The sequence below is a fragment of the Plectropomus leopardus genome, chromosome 17, assembly GCF_026936395.1.
Source record: "Plectropomus leopardus strain MGB_pleo_1.0 chromosome 17, ASM2693639v1, whole genome shotgun sequence".
In the NCBI taxonomy this organism is placed as follows: domain Eukaryota; kingdom Metazoa; phylum Chordata; class Actinopteri; order Perciformes; family Serranidae; genus Plectropomus; species Plectropomus leopardus.
In genome coordinates, this window is record NC_142192.1 from 10,004,034 (window position 1) to 10,025,723 (window position 21,690).

At 36.7% G+C, this 21,690-nt stretch overlaps 2 protein-coding genes across 6 annotated transcripts; both read left to right on the forward strand.

Annotated features, from left to right (window-relative positions):
* The first annotated feature begins 7,671 nt into the window (after nucleotides 1-7,671).
* On the forward strand, nucleotides 7,672-12,856 carry LOC121958186 (uncharacterized). Of its 2 annotated transcripts, none has more exons than XM_088090364.1 (6): nucleotides 7,672-7,826; nucleotides 8,799-9,174; nucleotides 9,360-9,531; nucleotides 10,816-10,994; nucleotides 11,107-11,203; nucleotides 12,044-12,852. In XM_088090364.1, exons 2-6 carry the CDS (start codon nucleotides 8,802-8,804, stop codon nucleotides 12,198-12,200), a joined length of 978 nt encoding a protein of 325 aa, XP_087946490.1. In that variant the 5' UTR covers nucleotides 7,672-7,826; nucleotides 8,799-8,801; the 3' UTR covers nucleotides 12,201-12,852. The 2 variants fall into 2 exon arrangements, with proteins under 2 accessions (XP_087946490.1, XP_087946491.1); XM_088090365.1 differs by having other exon boundaries at nucleotides 7,721-7,867; nucleotides 12,044-12,856.
* A 486-nt stretch (nucleotides 12,857-13,342) lies between these two features.
* Nucleotides 13,343-21,260, forward strand: LOC121957899 (uncharacterized). Of its 4 annotated transcripts, none has more exons than XM_088090360.1 (7): nucleotides 13,343-13,559; nucleotides 13,923-14,058; nucleotides 16,463-16,841; nucleotides 17,874-18,045; nucleotides 18,228-18,406; nucleotides 18,519-18,729; nucleotides 20,750-21,260. In XM_088090360.1, the coding sequence occupies exons 2-7, from the start codon at nucleotides 13,942-13,944 to the stop codon at nucleotides 20,904-20,906; spliced, it is 1,215 nt and encodes a 404-aa protein (XP_087946486.1). In that variant the 5' UTR covers nucleotides 13,343-13,559; nucleotides 13,923-13,941; the 3' UTR covers nucleotides 20,907-21,260. The 4 variants fall into 4 exon arrangements, with proteins under 4 accessions (XP_087946486.1, XP_087946488.1, XP_087946487.1 ...); XM_088090361.1 differs by having other exon boundaries at nucleotides 13,349-13,559; nucleotides 18,519-18,615; XM_088090362.1 differs by lacking the exon at nucleotides 13,923-14,058.
* Nucleotides 21,261-21,690: the final 430 nt, after the last annotated feature.

A 21,690-nucleotide genomic window follows, 5' to 3' on the forward strand; every position in this document is an offset into this window, starting at 1 on the left:
AAAATGAATAAAGCAACATTTTATATATTTCAGAGTCTTACAGGCTTAGCGTAGCTATAAGCTGTGCAGCTGTGCAGTGCAAGTGTTCTCAGGTTTCACCTGTCCAAATGCATGTCTTCAATGATGAAGTGTAATGCAAATGTAATTTAATGCAAATGCAATTTCTAAGGCTAGTTTTGCATGTATCATGTGTAATTTATCTGCCTTGCTATTTTTTTGCTAATGAGGGGTATTTGCAACTTTTGCAGGGTTTCACATGATAAAAATGAATAGTTATATATTAATTTTATTTATTTACTTATTCATTTTTACTTTATTTGCGTTGCTCCATTCACCTCTAGTTGATATGTTCTGCTGGAACAGCAACATAATAAGCTTATTTATTTCTGAGTATTGCATGATAATGATGAGAGAGATTATGGTGATGATAACCACCATGCATTCACAGTGGCCCAGTACAGGTGTTCCCTTGCAGGCACATTGAGAGCCATGCTTTGCCTAAGATGATTAGTGGAAGTCAAAGCCACAGGGCTTATTCAGACGGTGTTCCAGGGAGCATTTTCTTAATGGCCTTATAAAGCACATTGAGAACTCCTCCTGCCTGCTGAGTCAGCAAACTCCTGACCTCAAAAACTAAAATTTACAAAAACTGAACAAAACAGAGAGATTATACATGTCTGAAGAACATTCAGGAAACATCCAAGCACTTCTCTGCAGTGTTGCAAAAGTCTAGATTAATGAATAACAATGCTAACATTGCTATAAAAAGGTTTTATAGGAGTCTTAACAGAATGGGAACATTATTGCTTGAAATGCTGGGGGTAAATCATCTTATATAAACCCTAAGATGCATGAATGAATGCATACAGTAATGGTGACACATGCAACACTGAACTAAGGTCAGCATGCAGTGAGCAGACATGCTCCAAAGATATGAAAATAATTTTCATCATAATTAGTAGAAGAGGGGGGTCTTGTTCACACACAAAAAAAAATATTTCAGGGGGTCATTTTATGTCTTTATTATAGATAATAGGAAGAATGGAAGAGAAAGAGGAACGAGATGCAGTGATGGTCCCGGCCAGACTCAAACCGGGGACATTGTGGTTCATGGTCAGCCAAGCCCGGAACATTCTCACAGCCCAGAAATGGCCCTGCATACACCTGACCTGTGCAGAACTGCTGCGACTGGATTTGCCTCTTAGCAAAAATGTGTGAGGACAGCCAACATGGGAAGGTTGAAAACAGGCACTTCATTTACTTAAAGATAAAGGTAGCAGGAGCACTACTGGTGTAAACCAACACTGCTCATGTAAGGGAATGCGTCATTTGGATTATTCACGCATTTTGAAAAGTTTTCAAAAACTGTACAGGATGCGGTATGCAATTTGTGATTAGGATCAATCATACAAAAAATCTTGTAAAACCTTAAAGGATCAATGTGTAAGATTTCGGGGGATTTAGTGGAATCTAGCAATGAAGTTTGAAAATCACAACCAACTGAAACTTCTCCCAGTAAGATTTCCTTCCGTGTTCATTGTTCAGGATACGTTTTCATGAGGACACAAATGACCCACAGAAGTCACTTCCTCTCTAAAACAAACAGATACAGTGATTTAAACTGGTAAAAACAATGAATAAAGCAGTTTCACATTTAAAAAAAAAAAGAAAAAAAAGATGTTTCCCCAATTCTCTCATCACAGAGGGGCTACGAACTACAGCAGCTGACACAGAAGCACCACTGTTTTGTTTGTCCGCTCTGGGCTACTGTAGAAACATAGCGGTCAACATCTCTGTAGTTAATGGGCCGTTCGCATGTAGATATAAATTGCTTATTCTAAGGCATCGAAAACACAATGATTATTATTTTCAGGTGATTAGTCACTAAAGACATCATACTTCTCACAATACATCATCGTAAATCCTACACACTGGACCTTTAAATGTACAATTAAATTTGTCTTGTCATTGTCTGTAAATTTTGTTTTATATATTTCTGTCTAATTAATGACATCTTTATGTGTTATGCTACACTGCTGTAATTAAAAATTGCAGTTTTTTAATCACAAAGTAAATATTCAGAAAAAAACATAGCTTATGAAATGTCAATTAATGAATGTTTAATAATGAACTTATATCATGAGTCTGTGTTGCCTGTGACAATGCCGCTTCAGGGTGAGTAATTTGGTGTCATGGCATCATTGTTTAATCCTCTGTTGTTGGCTTTCACCAGCAGACAACATTGTTATTCACTCTTAGCAGAAGTGAGAGCTCATCAGTGAGTTTGACCCTGAGGGAGAGTCCCTGAGTACTGTGGAGCTAGCACTGCAACCTCTGACTAATAGGTTTGCATAACATTGATCTGACTGGAGAGCAATCCCCAACTCTGCACACAAACACACACCAGATATGCCTGGTCTGCCACAGCTCAAACGCCAAGAGGCTTTGAACTGGAGAGCCACCTTCTAAATCAGCCGGCCCATGGCTCTACACGGGCTCCGTCATTAGGTAACAGTGGCTTTAGAGACAAGGCTAAGTAGCTGGTGCTGGATGGAGAAGCTACTGAGCTGCACAGTAGAGGACCAAACACCTCTTCTCACTGATTATCTGTTATCTAACCACACACACAGAGTTAACCTTGTGCTGCTCTGAACCCTCTGAGGAGCGTGGCCAAAAGTTCTGCGGTGAGCTAAGCTTTCTGGCAGCCGTCCCCGGGGCTGAGGACTGTGATCTTATTGAGGAGAGGTCTCTAAAAGTTCCAGAAAAATTCTGCAAAAGAAAATTAGAGGACTGGATCATGATGTTTCTGTTACACTGCTTGTTTTCTTATCTCCACTGATTCTGCAGATTTACTCAACAGTATGTGATATTTTCATCTGTGCTGAAAGTTTTTACAGATCTTCAGTGAATATTAAAGGTGTCCAAAGTATCAAAAGACATCAGTGACAAGCAGGTGATTCTCCATCAGTCAGAGAACAAGGCTGGCTCTACTAAATTGATCTGTGCGTCATGAGCAGCAGACTAATGCTCAGGCTGACTGGATTACCCAAAGGGGGAATTTATTCTCAACCGGGACATGCTGAGCGCTGCATGTTGAGCCTCTTCGAAACCATTAGAAGACACACAGGTGTGAACTCTCTGTTATATTTCTGCAAGACAGCAGCACCTGCGGGAGGGGAAATCCTTGTAACTTGTCCGGGAATATCTTGGGAAGGAAACCCTGTGGGGGAAGCCTGAGTCACTAAAGACATGCTCTTTTTTATTTAGCATCTAACCTTTAATCAGTCAGAGCAATGCTCTGCAAATGTCCGCTAAGGAGTTCAGCAGGATTTAGCTATGTAATGTTGGCAGAAACATGAAACTAGTGGCAAAAACACAGCAAACTGAACAGCGAAGAAAATGGAGACACTTTTTTCTATATTTTTGATGAAAATGCAGCTGTCTGCTCCATCATTAGAAAATTGGTTAAAAATTGTCCATGAATTTTACATAATGGAGACACTAACATTTTCTATAAAAATGCAATCAGAGAAGTTTAAAGGATTGTGGTCAAAATAGTTCAGGTACATTAGCCCACAGAGACCAGATTTACTTTAATTAATTTGTTAAATTGCCATCCCTACTGAATTACCAAGAAGAGTGTGTTGTGAATGGATCTTTATGTATAAATGAGTGAGTGTTACATCTATTGTTCATTTGTTCAGATATTCATATTTTAAAGTAAAATGAAAGGGAGAGCAATAGAGGAAAGGAAAGCTTTGTTGCCAAATGGATTGGTACATTTATCTGAATCATGTTTACATCATGATGTATTTATAATATAATTTATAAGTGCAATGATTTATATACTACCTTAGAATATGTATGACCTCCCTGACAAAATAAAATTATTTAAAAAAAAGAAAAAAAGAAAATGCAGCTGTCCAGAGAGTTTAATGGCAGTGAATGCATTCAAAATCAGCTATACACACGTGAAAATCCAGTTTTCTTCACTGCAATTACACATGTGCTAAGAGGATAAAATTAAACAGTTATGTCTTAATTAGATTCACAGTATTATCTTATATAGAAGTAAAGTAGGTTTTACAAGACTATGAAAGTAGAAACATGACGGTGCAACATCGCGATCTTCATATGTGGATATGAATAGCTCGTTCTAAGGTAAATAAAACATGACAATTCTTATTTTCAGGTGATTATACACAGAAGAATACATACTTATCATATTCCATATTACCAACATTTACCTGCATCATTTCTGAGTCTTTACTGATCCTTTTTATTATTTTGTCTCTGGAAGTGACTGTAAAAAAAGAGTAAAATACTGTATTTATATACTGAATTTCTCCTGCCTTGTTTCACTGCAGTTTCCCTCTGCCATCAAACACAAGAAAGCAGATATGACACCACAACACCATTTATAAACCTGACAAAGTCATGTGCATTGTTTGGGAGTTTTATTTTTATCTGCTCGGCGGCGGCAGAGTGAAAAGCAGCTACACCTCGACTTCAAAGAGTTCTGATAAGCTGAGTCAGGATGAAGCTGTGGACTCACGTCAGCAAGTGTCCTCTGGGCTGTACTGTGACAACTGTGACAGCACTGGTCAGGTATAAGTCCTCACCTGTCTAACAACATGAGATCATGACACGCGGCACAATAAGTTCGTACTGAGACATGATGTTAAGTGTTTATGAGGAGGGGTGAAACTTTGAACCTGATAAAATGTATGATGCATCATCCTCAAAATACAAACAAAAAATGCCTTTTGACCTCCTGATAAAACATTGATCATACCTCCTTGTATGTTTATTGATCAGTGAAGAGCATTGTCAACAACATCCAAACTGCTGTGTGATGATGCAGAGATATGAGCCCTGTGTCTACCAGGTGAGTCAGCACTTTAACTGCTAAAAGGCAACATGCTGTATGGCGGCACATGGAGCCGCAGATCTGAACCGGCTTAATGAAACCCTTAATGACTCCTGGCCAATGTAGTTAAAGAAAGTTAAAGAGGTTGCAGCCTCATGGATGAGAGAAAAAGAGAGGGCACCAAAATTTTAAAAAGAACAGAGGGAGATGGAGATGAGGACAAGGTGGATGAGAAAAGTGGACTGTGGAGATTAAAGTTTGGGGGACACCCAGATGACAGAGAGGTGGGGTAAGAAGGGAGAGATGGAAGGAGGTGAAGAAGAACTACAGACACAGGGGTGGAGAGGTGTGAGTAGACAAAGGCAGGGATAAGGAGCTGCAAGGCAGAGAGGAGGAGAAGATACTTTAAGTTCAGCTGGTTTCAGATTACATAACAGTAAAAAGCAGGTAAGCTGCTGATCTGCAGCTGCTTCGCACACATGGCCTTTCCTGATGCTCTGACTGGTTGCAGGAACACATACACATACAGACACATGCACATGCACAAACAATCATGTTACAGCTACCTTCGCCTTGCCAAATTTTTATCAATTTAGTGGGAGGCTGCATTTTGAAAGTTCGACAGGTGACTTTGTGACTGTGCAGAGAGTCAGAGTCTTATCCTGGTGAGCACCAGTGAGTCAGCTCAGTGAGAACCACTACTTTCTACTCATAAGGTTTATGGCAAGATTTCTGAGAATGTTACATGCTGCAAATTTTAATAATCAAATTGACCTATGTGCAATCCAAGAAAAAAGGTTACATTCAAAAATATAATAATCTTGTCTAAAAAGCTTTACAGTGAAACAATGTTAAACAATGGGACATTAATCCTCCTAATTTACCAAAGACATACTGTTTCCACAATGTTTGCAAAATTAAAAACAAAACTAAAAAACATTGTACCCGAAATACATTTAGTAAATTACTGTAAAAATGTGTTTTCAATCTCACAATCTAGATGCATTTTATAGGTCCAGTGTGTGGGATTTAGTGACATCTAGTGGTGAGGTTACATAACTTGAACTTGTGTGCAAAGTGTGTAGGAGAGGTACAGTGGCTGCCACAAAAATGTAAAAAAAAAAAATGCTAATGGCTGTGTCCTGAGCCAGTGTTTAGCCAGACTCTAGGAAATGCTTTGTATGTAGATACAAACAGTTCATTCTAAGGGAGAAAAAAAAAGAAAAAGAAAAAAGCAACAATTGTTAGTATGAGGTGATTATACACGAACGAAAATATAGTTATGAATGTTATATTCCATTTCCGCCAATAGATGCCCCAGAATCCTACACACTGGACCTGTACAACAGATTTATAAAGGATTTTTTAAAAGCTGTTTAAAGTTACAATATAGTTTTAAGTTTTATCATTTGCATTACATGACTCACTCACTCTTATGTCCCCATACATATTCCTTTACTTTTTTTTCCCTCAAATGTGTTTTGTGCATTTTCATTTTCAACAGCACACAAGTGTTAAGACAGTAACTTTTCAAATTCCTATATTAAGTCAAGTATGTAACATACGTATATCGAGAGGAACTGAACATGTACAAATCACAAGTGAAATACTTAAATAATGCAGTTTAAAATAGACATAAAAAGTGAATAAATAATAAAAATAAAGATTAAATAAGAGAGAGAAAAAAAAGAAAAAAACAATTCACATTCTAAACCCACTATAGGTACATTGAGGTGGTTAGACACATTCACATTATGCAGTTATTCTCAGCCTCTCATGTGTAAAAAACAAAAAAAAAAAATTTTTTAAAAAGGTTGCCCCTTTTTATTATATGTGGCCAGAGAACCATCATGGTAATAGGGCTTGGGTATTTCTTCACTTTAATGGGTTACAAGAAGTAGATTACACACCAAAAAGGTCGGAAAAGGTGGGACTTAAAGCACATTCAAACACATGTGAAGTTGCTAATCAGATCACACAGACACAAGATAATGTGTTGCTGCCTCCCAGTGGTTACATGTTCAATTGACATTTTATCTTGATGTAGGTTGAATGCAAAGGTTCTTACAGTTTTTGTAAGTGTGGACATTTTAATGAAACCATATCAAAAGCTTATTCAGTAGTAACCTGCTCATTGACCACCTTTACAAAATCCTGCCTATTGTGGGAGATATTCAGTGCATTATCATGTATGACAAAAAAAGCATTAAATTCTTACATTTAAAAAGCTTGGCTTTTCTGCCTTAAAATAATGACTGAAATGATAATTCAATTTTCAAACTAGTTAGCAATTAAAGGTAACATAGGTCATTCTGTAAGGTATATCAGAATGGCCTACCACCTCTCTAAATAGAGTTAAATGATGAGTTGGTCTTTTTGTCACAGACAAATATCTATCAGAATGGCCTACCACCTGTATAAAGAGAGTTATATGTGGAGTAGGTCATTCTGATAGGTACATACGTCTATCAGAACCAAATGAATAAAAAGAGTTAAAGGTAGCTTAGGTCATTCTGTCTGGTGTAAATGGCTTACCACCTCTCTTAATTGAGTTAAACGATGAGTTGCTCATTTTGACACAGACAAATATCTATCAGAATGGTCTCCCACCCATATAAATAGAGTTAAATTTAGAGTAGGTCGATCTGATAGGTGCAAATGTCGATCAGAATGGCCTACCACCTCTCTAAAAACAGTTAAATGATGAGTTGGTAATTTTGTCATGTCTATCACAATGGCCTACCGAATGAATAAATAGAGTCGATCAATCGTAGCAGCTTCAAACACTAACAGCAGTCTCACATGAGAACTGTAACCAAAGTACAGCCTACACACCCCTTGAGCCAAAGAATGAGTTAGAGACGCTGATCAGTGACAGGCTTCTTTAATCAGCAACCTTACCCAGCAAGAGAAAGAATCAGGACGAGAGTCTCAGCTGAGGAAGTGCACAAAACCAGTAAGCCAAAGAACAGCAATTTCAGACACATATTGCCTAAGGTACAGTTGTTGAATACACCAATTTCAGTTATTTGAAAGAACTGGTCTTGTTATTACTATTTGTGGAGTCTAAAACATTTGGACCATTTACTAAGCAGAAATAATCTAACAAAAAATGCTAATGAGATGTATTGTGACATTTCTATGTCTTCAGCAAAATCTTGGGATCAAAGTGAAGAAATTTCAACAATACAACTAAGATTTTTTGACACTGGGTGTCTTTTCAGGCAGTGCTTCCTGGGTTTTATCAGCTAAGCCTAACCATGACTCATCACTTTCAGACAGAAACACTGGTGATTCTGATGGTGATTAAATCTCTGTCAGTTGCTGCCTCTGATTGGTGTTTTGTTTTTTCAATTGTTAAAAAATTTGAGCCTTCAGAGGTTTAACGTTCAAAAATATACACTTATTGACACACACACACACACTCACACACACAGTCATACACACATAGACCTGTATGATTTTATCCAACCTTACTTGAATTGCATATGCTTTTTAAAATATTAAGCCCATGTCTTTCTTTCTGTGTCTGTTAAGCTATTGCACTCTGAATTTCTATGACCTACAACCTCTGCATACGTTCAGATACAGATAGCATCCGAATTTCAATCTGATCAGCTCTTTAAGGACATTTCTGCTATCATTCTGTTTATTTCTACTTAAAAAAGGTCAGTGGTGTTTTTACCATTGGAATTTGGTTTATTGCAAAAAAATAAGCTCTGTCACAAGTAAAAGCTCATGATACTAATTTATGATCAGTGAAAAATATTTTAACCTGTTAACCACAGACCTTATTTCAGACATCTAACCAACAACCAAATGAAAAATCCATTGACTTCAAGACAAATGAACTGGAAGTGCTAACATGCAACTCATTTTAGTATTCAAGTTTTCATGCTTTGTTTCAATTTATGATTTGTCCCTCCAGGTAATGGAGAACAATAAGCCATGGGCTCTGATCTCAGATGTGGAAGATCAAGGTCACCTTAAAGAGTTTATTGGCATATTGAAACAACACTTCCAAATCGTCTGCCACAAAGACTTGCTTCAAAACCCTCATCTGTATTGTCCGAAAATCCAGGTCATTTTTGTGTGGTTTCTCCCTGTGCCCAAGCCTTCGCTGCTCAGTTTGCTTCCCTCGCTGAAGGTGGTCGCCAGCGGAGGAGCAGGTGTCGACCATCTGGATGTGCCGTACATTACCAGTCTGGGAGTGAAGGTGACCAACACACCCGATGTAGTGAGCAACGCCACCGCAGATATGGTGATGGGTCTGCTTCTGGCATCAGCACGCAATATCGTTAAAGGTGAGTTAGGACCAAAATGGTACACTTTCCTTAAGGGCTTTACGATCTAAATGACACCATATATCCTTAAACTCTCAAGGTCAAAGGAAACCTGAATCAATACTATGACAATACCAAGACTTCCAGCTTTTTTGCTTCAATTTGAAAGCAAGTCTGATAAAAAAAGTCTGTTTTTTTTTCTGTAGGTCACCAAGTAGCTGTTGACCCCAACACCAACCACAAGTCACAGTGCCCGTTGGGAGTTGAAGTCACAGGTTCGATTTTAGGGATTATTGGAATGGGAAACATTGGGCTTCAAACTGCTCAAAGAAGCAAAGGATTTAACATGAAGATCCTGTATCACAACAGGAACAGAAGGTAAAAGTTTGATATTTAAAGGGTGGCTCCATTATTATTATTATTATTACTATGATTATTATTATTATTATTATTATTATTATTATGGTAAGAAATGTTCTGGCTTAAAAATATGATTTTACAGAGCCATATGTTAAAAAATGTATCCACATGACCTGCTATGAGTTTCTACACAGTGCAAATAACAATTATATTGAATTTCACTGTGTCTTCACCTGAATGAATAAATGTTTAATAGCTCAATGTTCCACTTTCAACTCAGACCTTTCAAGTTAAAAATTTTCTCTCCTCTCTTACTAAGTCAGCTAACGGCATGGTGAGGTGAGTGATGGTGGGGGCCAGGATCAGCGCTGTAACCTATGTCCCTGCTTTTTTACCGAGTTTCCTTTTGAAAAACCCAGAAAAGAACGCAGCTCAAAGCAGATTCATTTATGTTATATTTTCAGACTAAATCATTTAAAAAAAAAAAAGTCTCCTTTTTTTTTTTAAATTTCCTGAAACTATGCCTACTATGTCTACTATGCCAGCATTTATGAAAATTTTGTGAAACATTGTCAAAATCCATTAATTGGACAAAAAAGCTTTGCAAAAAATCTACACTAACTACTATAACCAAATATTTAAAAAATAATTAATCACCAAGATATTGTTCAAAGGATATGTCACCCACAAAATGACCATTTGTAAATTAGTTAGTCATCCCATATTACTTTTAATTCATGATTTTTATTGTCTTTTGCATGCCTCACTGGTGAATTTTAACTTATTGATTTATTTCTTGATTGGGGACCACTTCAACAACCACAGAAAATGTATCAAAACGTTTGTTTCCAAACTCTCACACAGCTCATGTAGTATAATCTAAGTCTCATTTATCCAGTTGAATGCTCAGCTCCTTCCAAACACATGCATTTTTTCTAAAACCTTGATATTGGATCCTAGCTTAGCAGAGAGCATAATAAGTGTCACTTTCTCTTCAGTTTTAAATAGTATAGTTGAGAGAAAATACCTATCATACAACTGGATAATTGAGGCTTGGATTATACTGCAGGAGTTGTGAAAGAGTTTTGAAACTGATGTTTTGACATAGTTTTGCTGATGTGAAATGTGTTTCTCTATCACTCCATAAACCAATATGTTTACCATTTTTCATGAAGGCATGTAAAAAACATTTTCTTCACAAATTACAAAAGGTAACAGCATAAGTAACTGATACACAAATGTTAATTTGTGAGTGAAGTTTTCCCTTAATGGTGACCTTCATCTTCATTCATTGATATCCAGGAGCGTTGAGGATGAGCAGGCGGTTGGGGCGAGTTACCGTGAGAATATGGACGACCTGCTGAAAGAGTCAGACTTTGTTGTGCTGGCAGTCAACCTGACCCCTGAAACCACAGGACTGATCAGCCACAGAGAGCTGGCCCTCATGAAACCCACGGCAACGCTGGTCAACATCAGCAGAGGTGAGGAGAACATGTTTCCTTGACTTTAATTATCTCAGTTAAAGAATTACAAAAGTTATCGCAAAGTCATTCTGAAACATTGATGTTTAATTTTTGACTTTTCATGCCTCAGGTCGGGTTGTGGACCAAGATGCTTTAGTCAAAGCTCTGCAGTCGGGGACAATTCGTGCAGCAGCATTGGACGTGACCGACCCTGAACCATTACCAAGGTCTCACCACAATGTTTAACCACCATAAGAATCTATTAGTGTGAGACTATGCAGTTTCTAAAGAAAGGACATTCTTCTTCCTTGAATTCAATTTTGCACTCATAAGCAATAAAATACAGTGCTACGCAGTTCAAAACACAAAAGAGTTTTTGCTCCTACCGTCTTATTTTATATTAAAGTGCTATGGGCTGCACATCACTGAATCAGTTACCAGAAAAGTCATACCATCTTGATTAAACTAAACATTGTAAAAGGACAGTTCAATTAGCATGTTAAAGGAGCAGCTCACCCCCAAATAATGTTCCTCTTACCTGTTGTGCTCCAACATAATAATAATAATAATAATAATAATAATGACAACTCATAAATTAGAAAAGAAAAGAAAGAAAAACTTAACCTTGTTGTGAGCATATTCATGTAGCAACTATACGCTCTACAGGTTAGAGAAATAAAATAAATGTAGTATTGAATTTGTGATAAACAGTCCCTTTAATGTAGGTCAAAGTCAGTGTTGGTCATACATTTAATTTGAGATACAACTGTTTTTTTTTAATTAAAATATTGCTATGTTTTTTTCTTCAAAGCTAAATAATGCAGTATTTGGAATGGATCAAAATTTGTATAATGTGAAATATGTCACTGGTAGTTTTACTTACCAAGAATGATCACCCTGCAGCCCTCTGATGGTTATAACGCCTTTTAACTCGTTGTTTTCTGGCCCGCAACGTCACTCTCATCATCAGCGTTTCCAGCTGTAGCTGACAGCTTTCTAACAATAGTGAAAATAAGTAGAATTTAAGATTAATCAACACTCAATCAACTCTTCTTCATCTTGTGCAGGGATCATCCTCTCCTTGGTCTTCCTAATGTGGTGATCACCCCCCACACTGGCACCGACACTTACACCACAACAAGAAAGATGGTGGAGAGGATGGTAGAAAATGCCGTGGCTGCAGTGAACGGCCAATCTATCCCCAATGAAGTCAAACCAAAATGACTTTAGTTCTGGTGACCTCATCCGTCTCCAGTTAGGAGTGTAACTTTCCTATTACATATCTGATTGCTTCCACTAGTCAGATTATGTTACCATAATTATAAATAAATGATTATTCAAAAGTGTTTGTTTTGCACTTTGTCTTGATGCTTTTAATGTTTTATGTAAAGCACTTGAAATTTCCTTGTTGCCAAATTGTATTATATAAACTTGACTTGCCTCAATAACTTGATGAAGATATGAAGTAATTTTTAACTTGTCAGGTTGCTCCATCTAATGATATGCCCAAATTACTGTGATAAATTAATCATTGATGTTATATTAAGATAAAACACACATCAAATGCAGTCCATTGTGCAGCCCTGTGTTTTGCAATGACAAAAAACAATGCTGAAATGATCTCTATTTGTCTGTAAACATATGTTGGATACGGAATTACTAAAAAATATATTTTTAAAAATTATTTTATCATTGATTGGTGTGCCCTTATTTTTCCTCAATTATCTTTGTGTCAGTAAAATGTCAGAATTATACTCTGTGCAATTTCCATGGACCCAAATGTGTGTATTCAACCAACAGTCCAAAAATCCAAAGCTATTTAGCTTATTATCATGTGTGACCAAAAAATTATATGATTTAAGTATACTTGACACTCATTACAATGTCAAATAAATTTTCCTTAAAAAGGATTGTCAGCCAAACATGTATTTTGTTAATTCATTTTTACAATGAATTTATGCACATTTTGCTAATCCGTATATTAATGTCTCATACTCCCAAAGTTGTCTTTTTGTTTAATATAATTTGCGCATATCATGGTATGCTTTACTCCACCCTTTCATAATGTACAAATCTGAATTTATAAATGTAGTTGGTTACCAGCCAGTTTGCACTTAAAAAACTCATATACTCCTTTAAACACTCTACCATTCCAATTATTAACAACCCCTTGAGGACAGATTGTTTCCATAAATCAAATCAATTTTTTAATCAGTTAAAAAAACAGCTGCAATTGCAGGAGAACTGACTTTAAATTTCAAGTTTTTTTTTCATGTGCTGTCTCTTTATGGATGGAGTTCCAACCATTGGTCACTGAGCTAAATCTTGTGCAATCACCACCTGAGGCCTCTGCCTGCCCACTCACTGGTCACACTAAATGAAAATTTCCCTTTGTCTCCTCTCTATGCAATCATGTGCAGACAACTGTCTGTACTGTCAGCTTCTCAAATTTCATCTGTTTAATATTTATCAAATGGGAGGTTAGATAGTCTGACAGACTGGCTAGATGGCTTTCTCTACCCCTACCTCCTCACCCTCAGGAAACAGCAGGTTTTAGGAAAACTCCTCAAGCTCCGGCTGAAGGTAAGAACTTAACTAACATGGACTGAAATTACATTTTGATGCCATTTATAAATCATTCCACTATGACATGCATTAAATATTTTTGGATTATTTGATACATTTTCTCTCTGAGCTGGCATACGCTTATTTGGGATTGTTTGGTCAACCAATGAGTTAATCATTTATAGCAATATGACCTGTGGACTTTGACTGCATGCACCTTTTTGCATATATGACACATATGGGCTAGAAAACACTTTGATTCCCTCTGTTTTATGTTGAATCTCTTGAGGATTATTTACACATCAAACCAGCAGTAACAATTGATTGAATCATTTTCATTTATATAAGCATGTATTTTCTGTGAAACATATTTTTTGACAGTGTTAACTTGGCAGCTGGAATGCAAATTATGTGCTATGTCCAGTGTGTGAGGAGACTGTGGGGTCCAGCACAAGCGTTCTGGTTTCTTAAAGTGAGAAACCTGCACAGAGCTGTATGCCAACTGCAACACCAAAAGGTATTTGCAAAATACAGCATTTAGCAGTTGTGAATTTCCTTGGGTTTATAGTGCACATTTTGGGGGAATATTCAGAATACGAACTTTAGTTGGGGTATGACGATAGGGTTGGGTGCAGTTATTCAATTCAACTGGACTAGTTCAGTGCAACCACAACTTACAGGAACAATCCACCAATAGTGATCAGTTTATTTAGCGTGAAAAGTATGATGCAGCAAGTGAAAACAGTTGCATCAGGTCCTCTGTGGCTCTGAATGGAGCTTTCTAAAGTCTGAGAAAATCATCTTAATGATGTTAATTTGCAACCAGGGAGTGAACCAAAAATCCTGCTTCTATATGGTGCAGGCGCACTTGTCGTAAGAGCCATGATACTGTTCCCAGTTCATCTGTTTTTATTTCTGTCAGTATGAGGAGCAAATAAACTGTAAGTATTGTGTTAAGCGTATTGGCTTTTAGGCTTATTGAATTATTCTAAGTGAAAGTTCTAGCCTGCCACAATATTAATGTCAGTTAATATAAATCTTAATTGTAAAAACCAACAATGACTCATGTTAAAATTGTATAATCAAATATTTGTGTGTCCTCCATACTGAATATAATGTTTCTCCCTCCAAAAAAGCAGTTTTAAATGAGTTTGGCTGCATATATAAATTTTAAAAAAATGTCTGTGGCCTAGATTATTTTTAAAGTCTGAAAATTATTATTATTTTTTTTAATCTATCTATCTATAGTAGTGGTAAGTCGCGGTAGTAGTAGTAGTAGTAGTTGTGTTATTATTATATTTCAGTTGTAATAATACCAGACAGAATCATTTAAGAGTCAATAATAGTAGTAATAGTGGGCGTGCAGAGTAAAATGCTCTTATTTTGAAATCCACCACATCCACGTAGTAGCTCTTCCTGGTTCAAGTAGACGAAACTATAAACGGGTACAGAGGAGCTCACTTGTGAGTGCCATCTTGTCTTTGCCCAATATGTTTTAAATGTCTTAAAATTCCTACTGAATTTCTCATTATTCATATGTGACCTGAGAATGTATCACTGTTTATTTTTAATAACAATCTATTAATATGTGTTTTTAATGAGTAACCACAGGCATGTAGGTTATGATGAAAACTAACGTAACAGGTTCTAATTTTGAGTAATCAATAATCATGAGTGAAGCAACGGTGTGACTTTGTATGTATTGTCCTCTGTCGTAGCACTGTAGCCTGTAGTCTGTAAGGTAAATATGAAGCTGGTTAGCTGGTTAGTTAAAGTTAGCTTAATAAAATAGGGGAACAGCCAAAGCAGTAACTTCCTGGAATCACAGCTGGTTGCCTAGCAACTGCTCAGTCTGACACAGTGTCCCATTTAACGTTACAATGTAATGCCAGAAAGCAAACGTATATTCCCCAAAATGTCAAACTTCAGTGCCAGCAAAGTAAAATCAGAGATTTATTTGTACCAGATGTTAGAAAACACACACACACACACACACACACACACACACATACACACACACACACACATATATATATATATTTAACAACCCTAAAACCATGATGTGGGTGAATACTTGATTGTGACTGGCTGCAGGGTGTCCATTAAAAACTGATAATGGACACCTTGTGGGGCATTATACCTTATGTTACTAAACAGAGATGCACTGTAGCATTAAACTGTTTTTCATCACAACTTTCAATTAGCTCCCTACACTCAGTCTAGTAATGTTAAATACATGAATAAACCCGTTGTGATGATTATATCATACAAACACATAAACAAAGCAAAAATAGCTGTCATGAGCATACTTTTCAGTCTTTTAGTCCCAATCAGCTACAATCAGGCAGATTACAGCTCTTAACAGGAATCTCTTACTGGCTCGATGGATCAATGATAGATAGGCTACTTAACTAATCCCAAGGTAAATTTAGGTTCCCAGTATTTTATTACTTAACACAAACAAACACACAGATAAACAAATGGATAGAGAATATTAAAATTAGAATAAAACCACATTGCACTTTTTCCCTTCAGGTAGTATAGTTGTGACATCACAAATTCATAGAAGTCCTGACGGCTCTATTAAAGACAAAAGTTTCTGTATAAGGGCAGTGTGCATTTCTCTGTGGACTGAGTATTTTTTGATACTTTCACAGTATTTATATAGCACCTATATCTGCTTCAAAATAAAAATTGGTGTGGAAATCTGAATTTTTACAATATGCGACCTTTAAAGGCCTCTTTTCTTAGCTTACAATATGTTTTAGTGCTAACAATAAAATAAAGCCTTCTGGCTAATGAGGGTGCGGGGGCCCAGGGCAGTTTCACACACAATACTACACCTTTGTCCCCTCTTTTAGAGATATTAGATGAAACAAGTGTTGCCCGTCTGTGTTCTAACTTGTGTTTTGTCCCTTCAGGCAATGGACGACAGTAAGCCATGGGCCCTGATTTCAAATGTGGAGGAACAAGGTCATTTTAAAGAGTTCGTCGACATATTGAAACAACACTTCCAAATCATGTGCCATAAAGAATTGCTTCAAAACCCTCATCTGCATGGTCCGAAAATCCAGGCCATATTAATGTGGTGTGCCCTCCCTGCAGCCAAGCCTTCGCTGCTCAGTTTGCTTCCCTCGTTGAAGGTGATCGCCAACGGTGGAGTGGGCGTCGACCACCTGGATGTGCCGTACATATCCAGTCTGGGAGTGAAAGTTACCAACACACCCGGTGTGGTGAGCAACGCCACTGCAGATATGGCGATGGGTCTGCTTCTGGCATCAGCACGCAACATCGTTAAAGGTGAGTTAGGACCAAAAATTTTTTAAAGGGCTTTAAAATCCAAATGACAGCATTTATTGTAAGACTCTCAAGGTCAAAGGTTAACTGAATCCTTACAATTACAAAATCAGGACTTACGGGTTTTTACACTGATTTGAGAGCAAGTCTGACCAAAACTAAAATGTAATTTGCTCAGTGTTTGTTGCTGATGGCAAAACAAGGGGATGTATAACATTTTAAAGAACAATCTTCAGCCTATTTTGATACATGAAACAGTGCCCGTTACTATTAGTGTGTTGACTCTAAATAAGTTTTCAATTCTTAACCTTTCCAAACTCCAAAAGCACGTAATTTTAGTGCGACCGACCGCCGCCAAGAAAATGATTAAAACTTGCTGTAAACCATCTCCTTTTTAGATGTAATATACATGGAGTTTCAACAGTTTGAATATATGGCGCTAATAAGAAAACATGAAATGCCTTCTGAAATACTGCTGAATCTTTGAAAGAAATGTTATTATGTAAACCCTTTTTGAAACCTGAGTGATTTGGCTTTATTTCTTTTAATAACTTTTGAGGTAATGAGAAACTTCACAAGAAATTACCCCAAATTAGCAAGGAATTAGTAAAACGTTAGAAGAAAATCATCTGAAAATTAGCACAGAAAAAAAAGAAATATAGATTTAAAAAAAACCAAACAAACAGAGAAGCCCACAGAAAAAGGCTTGAAAAAACTGCTAAAATTGTAAATGTAATTTACTTTAAATCTACAATTATAATAAATTTAGAAAATTATTGTTTATATATTTTTACTAATTATTTTTAAAATATTTTTCTCTCTGTCTCTCTTTTTCATCTGTCTTTTAAAAAATATATATGACCAGGTTGTTTGTTGCACTTTTTAGTCATGTTTTCAATTTTTGTTAAAATAATGATGAAAATAATCAAAATATCTGATCATAAAAAATGACACTCCTCAATGTGGCAGTGGCCTTAAAAAGGAAACAAATAATAAAACCTTCAGTTTTTCAGAGGAAATTTCTCTTTTGCATAGGGCACCAAATAGCTGTTATCTCCAACATCACTGACCAGTCACAATGCCCGATGGGAGCTGAAGTCACAGGGTCGACTCTGGGGATTATTGGAATGGGACACATTGGCCTCAAAATCGCTCAAAGAGGCAAAGGATTTGACATGAAGATCCTGTATCACAACAGGAACAGGAGGTAAAGGTTTGGTAGTTATATTTTTCTCATAATTTGGGTTTTTACAAATCTGAGAGAACACGGCAGTAAGTAATGTGTGATCAGTGTGATGAGCCTCTTTAACATCATAACTAGATATTTAAAACAATCAGTTAATGAGGCAATTTCAGTGCTCAGCTTCTGCTTTTCTCTGTGCTACCCAGGAGCGTTGAGGATGAGCAGGCGGTTGGGGCGAGTTACCGTGAGAACATGGACGACCTGCTGAAAGAGTCAGACTTTGTTGTGCTGGCGGTCAACCTGACCCCTGAAACCACAGGACTGATTAGCCACAGAGAGCTGGCCCTCATGAAACCCACGGCAACGCTGGTCAACATCAGCAGAGGTGAGGAGAACATGTTTCCTCGACTTTAATTATCTCAGTTAAAGAATTACAAAAGTTACCGCAAAGTCATTCTGAAACATTGATGTTTAATTTTTGACTTTTCATGCCTCAGGTCGGGTTGTGGACCAAGATGCTTTAGTCAAAGCTCTGCAGTCGGGGACAATTCGTGCGGCGGCATTGGACGTGACCGACCCTGAACCATTACCAAGGTCTCGCCACACTACACTCTTTAATCCTTTGAAAGCTGGAATAACATCCCTTCCTTGTGCTTCTTTCAGATGCCTTTCACAAATATTTAAACCTTTAAAACCTGAGAAAAAATGGTGAGATTATTTTAACTTTTTTAAATAAAAATAACACGGAAAAAAGGCAATGAGCAACTTGGCAAGAAATGTCCCACAAACTGGGGCAAAAGGGAAAATGAAATTATTTTAAATTGTCTGAAAAAGTATATTAATAATGATGTTATTATATTAATTATATATTTAGATTATGTTCCAAAAAAAATAATCATAGCAGTTTCTTGAGATCATTTTTCTTTGTTTGTTTGTTTTTTTTTACTTTTGTCTTTCTTTTCTTATTTTTAGGTAATAGGTTTGTAACTTATAATTTTAGTTTAGTTTTATTTGTTTGCACATCAATAGATATAAAAAAGCCAGGGAAAAAAAATCAAAAAGTTTAAACATGGTGCAGAAGTTAGACACTAAAAGTAGCACATAGAGATACCTCCCCTTTCAAATAACCATAATCATTAATAAAAATAAAAAGATAATATAAAATATTGCATAGGTGATCAAAATTTAAAGACTAAACAGTTCCTAAGTTGATAAAAATGTGCAAATGACAAAAAAGTTTGTATTTACAAACTGAGATGCTTTACAAATTAATCAATAAAGCATTGAGTCTTTGCAAATTAGAGCCCTTTTTAAAAAAATGATCATGTAGATGCTGATTGTAGTGATGAAAGCAGGTTATTCCCATGTTGACCCTGTTGGGTCATTTCTTTTTAAGCTGCTCCTCCTCCAGTGATCTTGAAAGAAATCAAAACAGCATGCTCAGTTTTCAAAAGGTTTATGTTAAAGGGAATGACAGGAGGGTTTTGGGGAGGTGAGCAGGGGTTTCGGCAGAGGGGGTTGGGGTGTTGTCAAGAGGTGGAGGGTTTGGGCTGAAGGGGAAAAATCTGAGAATGAGAGCGCCTCTCTTGGTGAGGCAGGTGTAAGTCTCAGGCAGGCAAAAAAACAAGCAATCTAGATTTTCTGGCAAACAGGCGATCGAAACAGTGTAGGAGCAACAGTGCTGTTAGAACTGGAGCTTGACGCAGAGTATTAGCAGTGGAGACGAGCGGGTTTGATTGGGTCCTGGTGTGCTGATTGCAGATGGTGATCAGGTGTGCTGTGAGCAGGAGAGTGAGAGAGGACGAGGGGGGAAGGGAAAATGAGGAGACTGAACTGGCACTGTAACCCTTTGAAGCCTGAAAGTCAGTTTTCTTCTGCTGTGTTCAGGTGCCTTTCACAAGCATGTAAACCTTGACAAGAAAGAAAATGGCCTGAAAAATGGCTTTAAAAGGGGAAAGCAAGAATAATTAGAAAGCTCTCAAATAACAAGGTTAAAATGTCAAGAAAACTATATTTTTATTCAATGTTATCATTATTTCTTTTATTATTGCTATTTTTAAATTTTCTTCACTTATTTCATCTCTTATAATTTCTGCACATTATCTTGTCTGTAACTGTACTGTTCATTACGTATTGTCCATCATCTGGCTTGAGTTAATGTTTTCACCCATGCAATGTTATGTGAGCCTTTTTATTTTGTTATTCTTCAGAGCAAGTGAGTGATTTCTCTAAAATTATGAAGGTTGCTAATTTCTTGTTAAGTTGCTCATTTTTCTTTTCATGTTCTTTCCATGGTTACATAGTTATACAAAAAAATCAAGCCAATCTGCTCAGGTTTCAAAGATAATATGATCAAAATCAGTGTCATTTAGTCTTTTAAAAAAAAGATACAAATGTGTTTCTTTTGGGGTCAAGGCTGCTTTTTGTATTTCTATTAAATTATTATCTATTTGTCTTTAAAGCTGCACCAGTGGCAGTGTTTTGTATGGATCAAATGACTTGTTATAATGTGAAAGATGCCACATGTAGTTATAAAGACTTAGACAATTATTTCCTTACAGCTCTGTACAGTTCTGTGATGTTTTTAGTATGTTTTAGCTCGTTGTTTTTTGTTTTTTTTTCTCTTTACATCAAAGTTTTCAGCTGACAGCTCTCTAACAATAGTTTAAAAAAACAGAAGTTATCTTTCATCAACACTCAGCCAACTCCTCTTCTTCATCTTGTGCAGGGATCATCCTCTCCTTGGTCTTCCTAATGTGGTGATCACCCCCCACACTGGCACCGACACTTACACCACAATAAGAAAGATGGTGGAGAGGATGGTAGAAAACGCCGTGGCTGCAGTGAACGGCCAATCTATCCCCAATGAAGTCAAACCAAAATGACTTTAGTTACGGTGACCTCATCCGTCTGCAGTTAGGAGTGCTTTCCAATTGTGTGATGAATTAACCTTTTAGATTGTTCTGTCTAAGAATCTGCACCAGTAACTGTCATTAACACGTTCATTACTGTTACAATAAGATAACTAATGCATCAAATGCATTTTGTTGTGCAACACGATGTTTTGGATTGGCAATAAATAAAGGTTGAAATGTTTTTTATTACAAAAATAGTTGGATATGAAATTACAGAATGATTTTAACATTTAATGTAACTTTACATCTTTGTATGTTGCATTAAAATACAAACTTAATATACTGTTGCACTAACTTAAACAAATAAAGCTACCTCAAATTTTGTACCTCGCAGTCTTCTCTTTAAAACTAGTCCATTCTCTTGCTGTCATTTAAAAAAAAACATTTTATATGCATTTTAACATTTTAAGTCACATGTCTTTTATCATATAGTTGTATCCATATTGTTGTCACTAGACTTGTGTTATAGTAATTTCTACCTCGGTGCATTCCCACTGGCAGGGGATTTGCTCAATTTAAGTCACACTTAATGCACATTTTATGCAAGGTTATGCATGTTGCGCCAGTGTTTCATAGTCTTTTGCTGATCATTTGCAGAAGGAATAAATGTTCTGGTAATATCATAGTATACACTATCACCTCAATGTTGATTTTCTCTCATCAGTCTTTTTGTATATATTTTTTATGACAGGGCAATCAATTTTTTAACACTGTGGAGGACTTTATCAATCTACAACTCCTCTGACTCAACCCT

Bases quoted from the DNA above. Each gene is read 5' to 3' on its own strand.
- LOC121957899 (XM_088090360.1), top strand. From the start codon at position 13,942: ATGCAAATTATGTGCTATGTCCAGTGTGTGAGGAGACTGTGGGGTCCA. The intron at 14,059-16,462 runs GTATTTGCAAAA...TTGTCCCTTCAG, and splicing joins GCCAACTGCAACACCAAAAG to GCAATGGACGACAGTAAGCC. The intron at 18,730-20,749 runs GTGAGATTATTT...CATCTTGTGCAG, and splicing joins TTAAAACCTGAGAAAAAATG to GGATCATCCTCTCCTTGGTC.
- LOC121958186 (XM_088090364.1), top strand. From the start codon at position 8,802: ATGGAGAACAATAAGCCATGGGCTCTGATCTCAGATGTGGAAGATCAA. The intron at 9,175-9,359 runs GTGAGTTAGGAC...TTTTTTCTGTAG, and splicing joins AGCACGCAATATCGTTAAAG to GTCACCAAGTAGCTGTTGAC. The intron at 10,995-11,106 runs GTGAGGAGAACA...TTCATGCCTCAG, and splicing joins GCTGGTCAACATCAGCAGAG to GTCGGGTTGTGGACCAAGAT.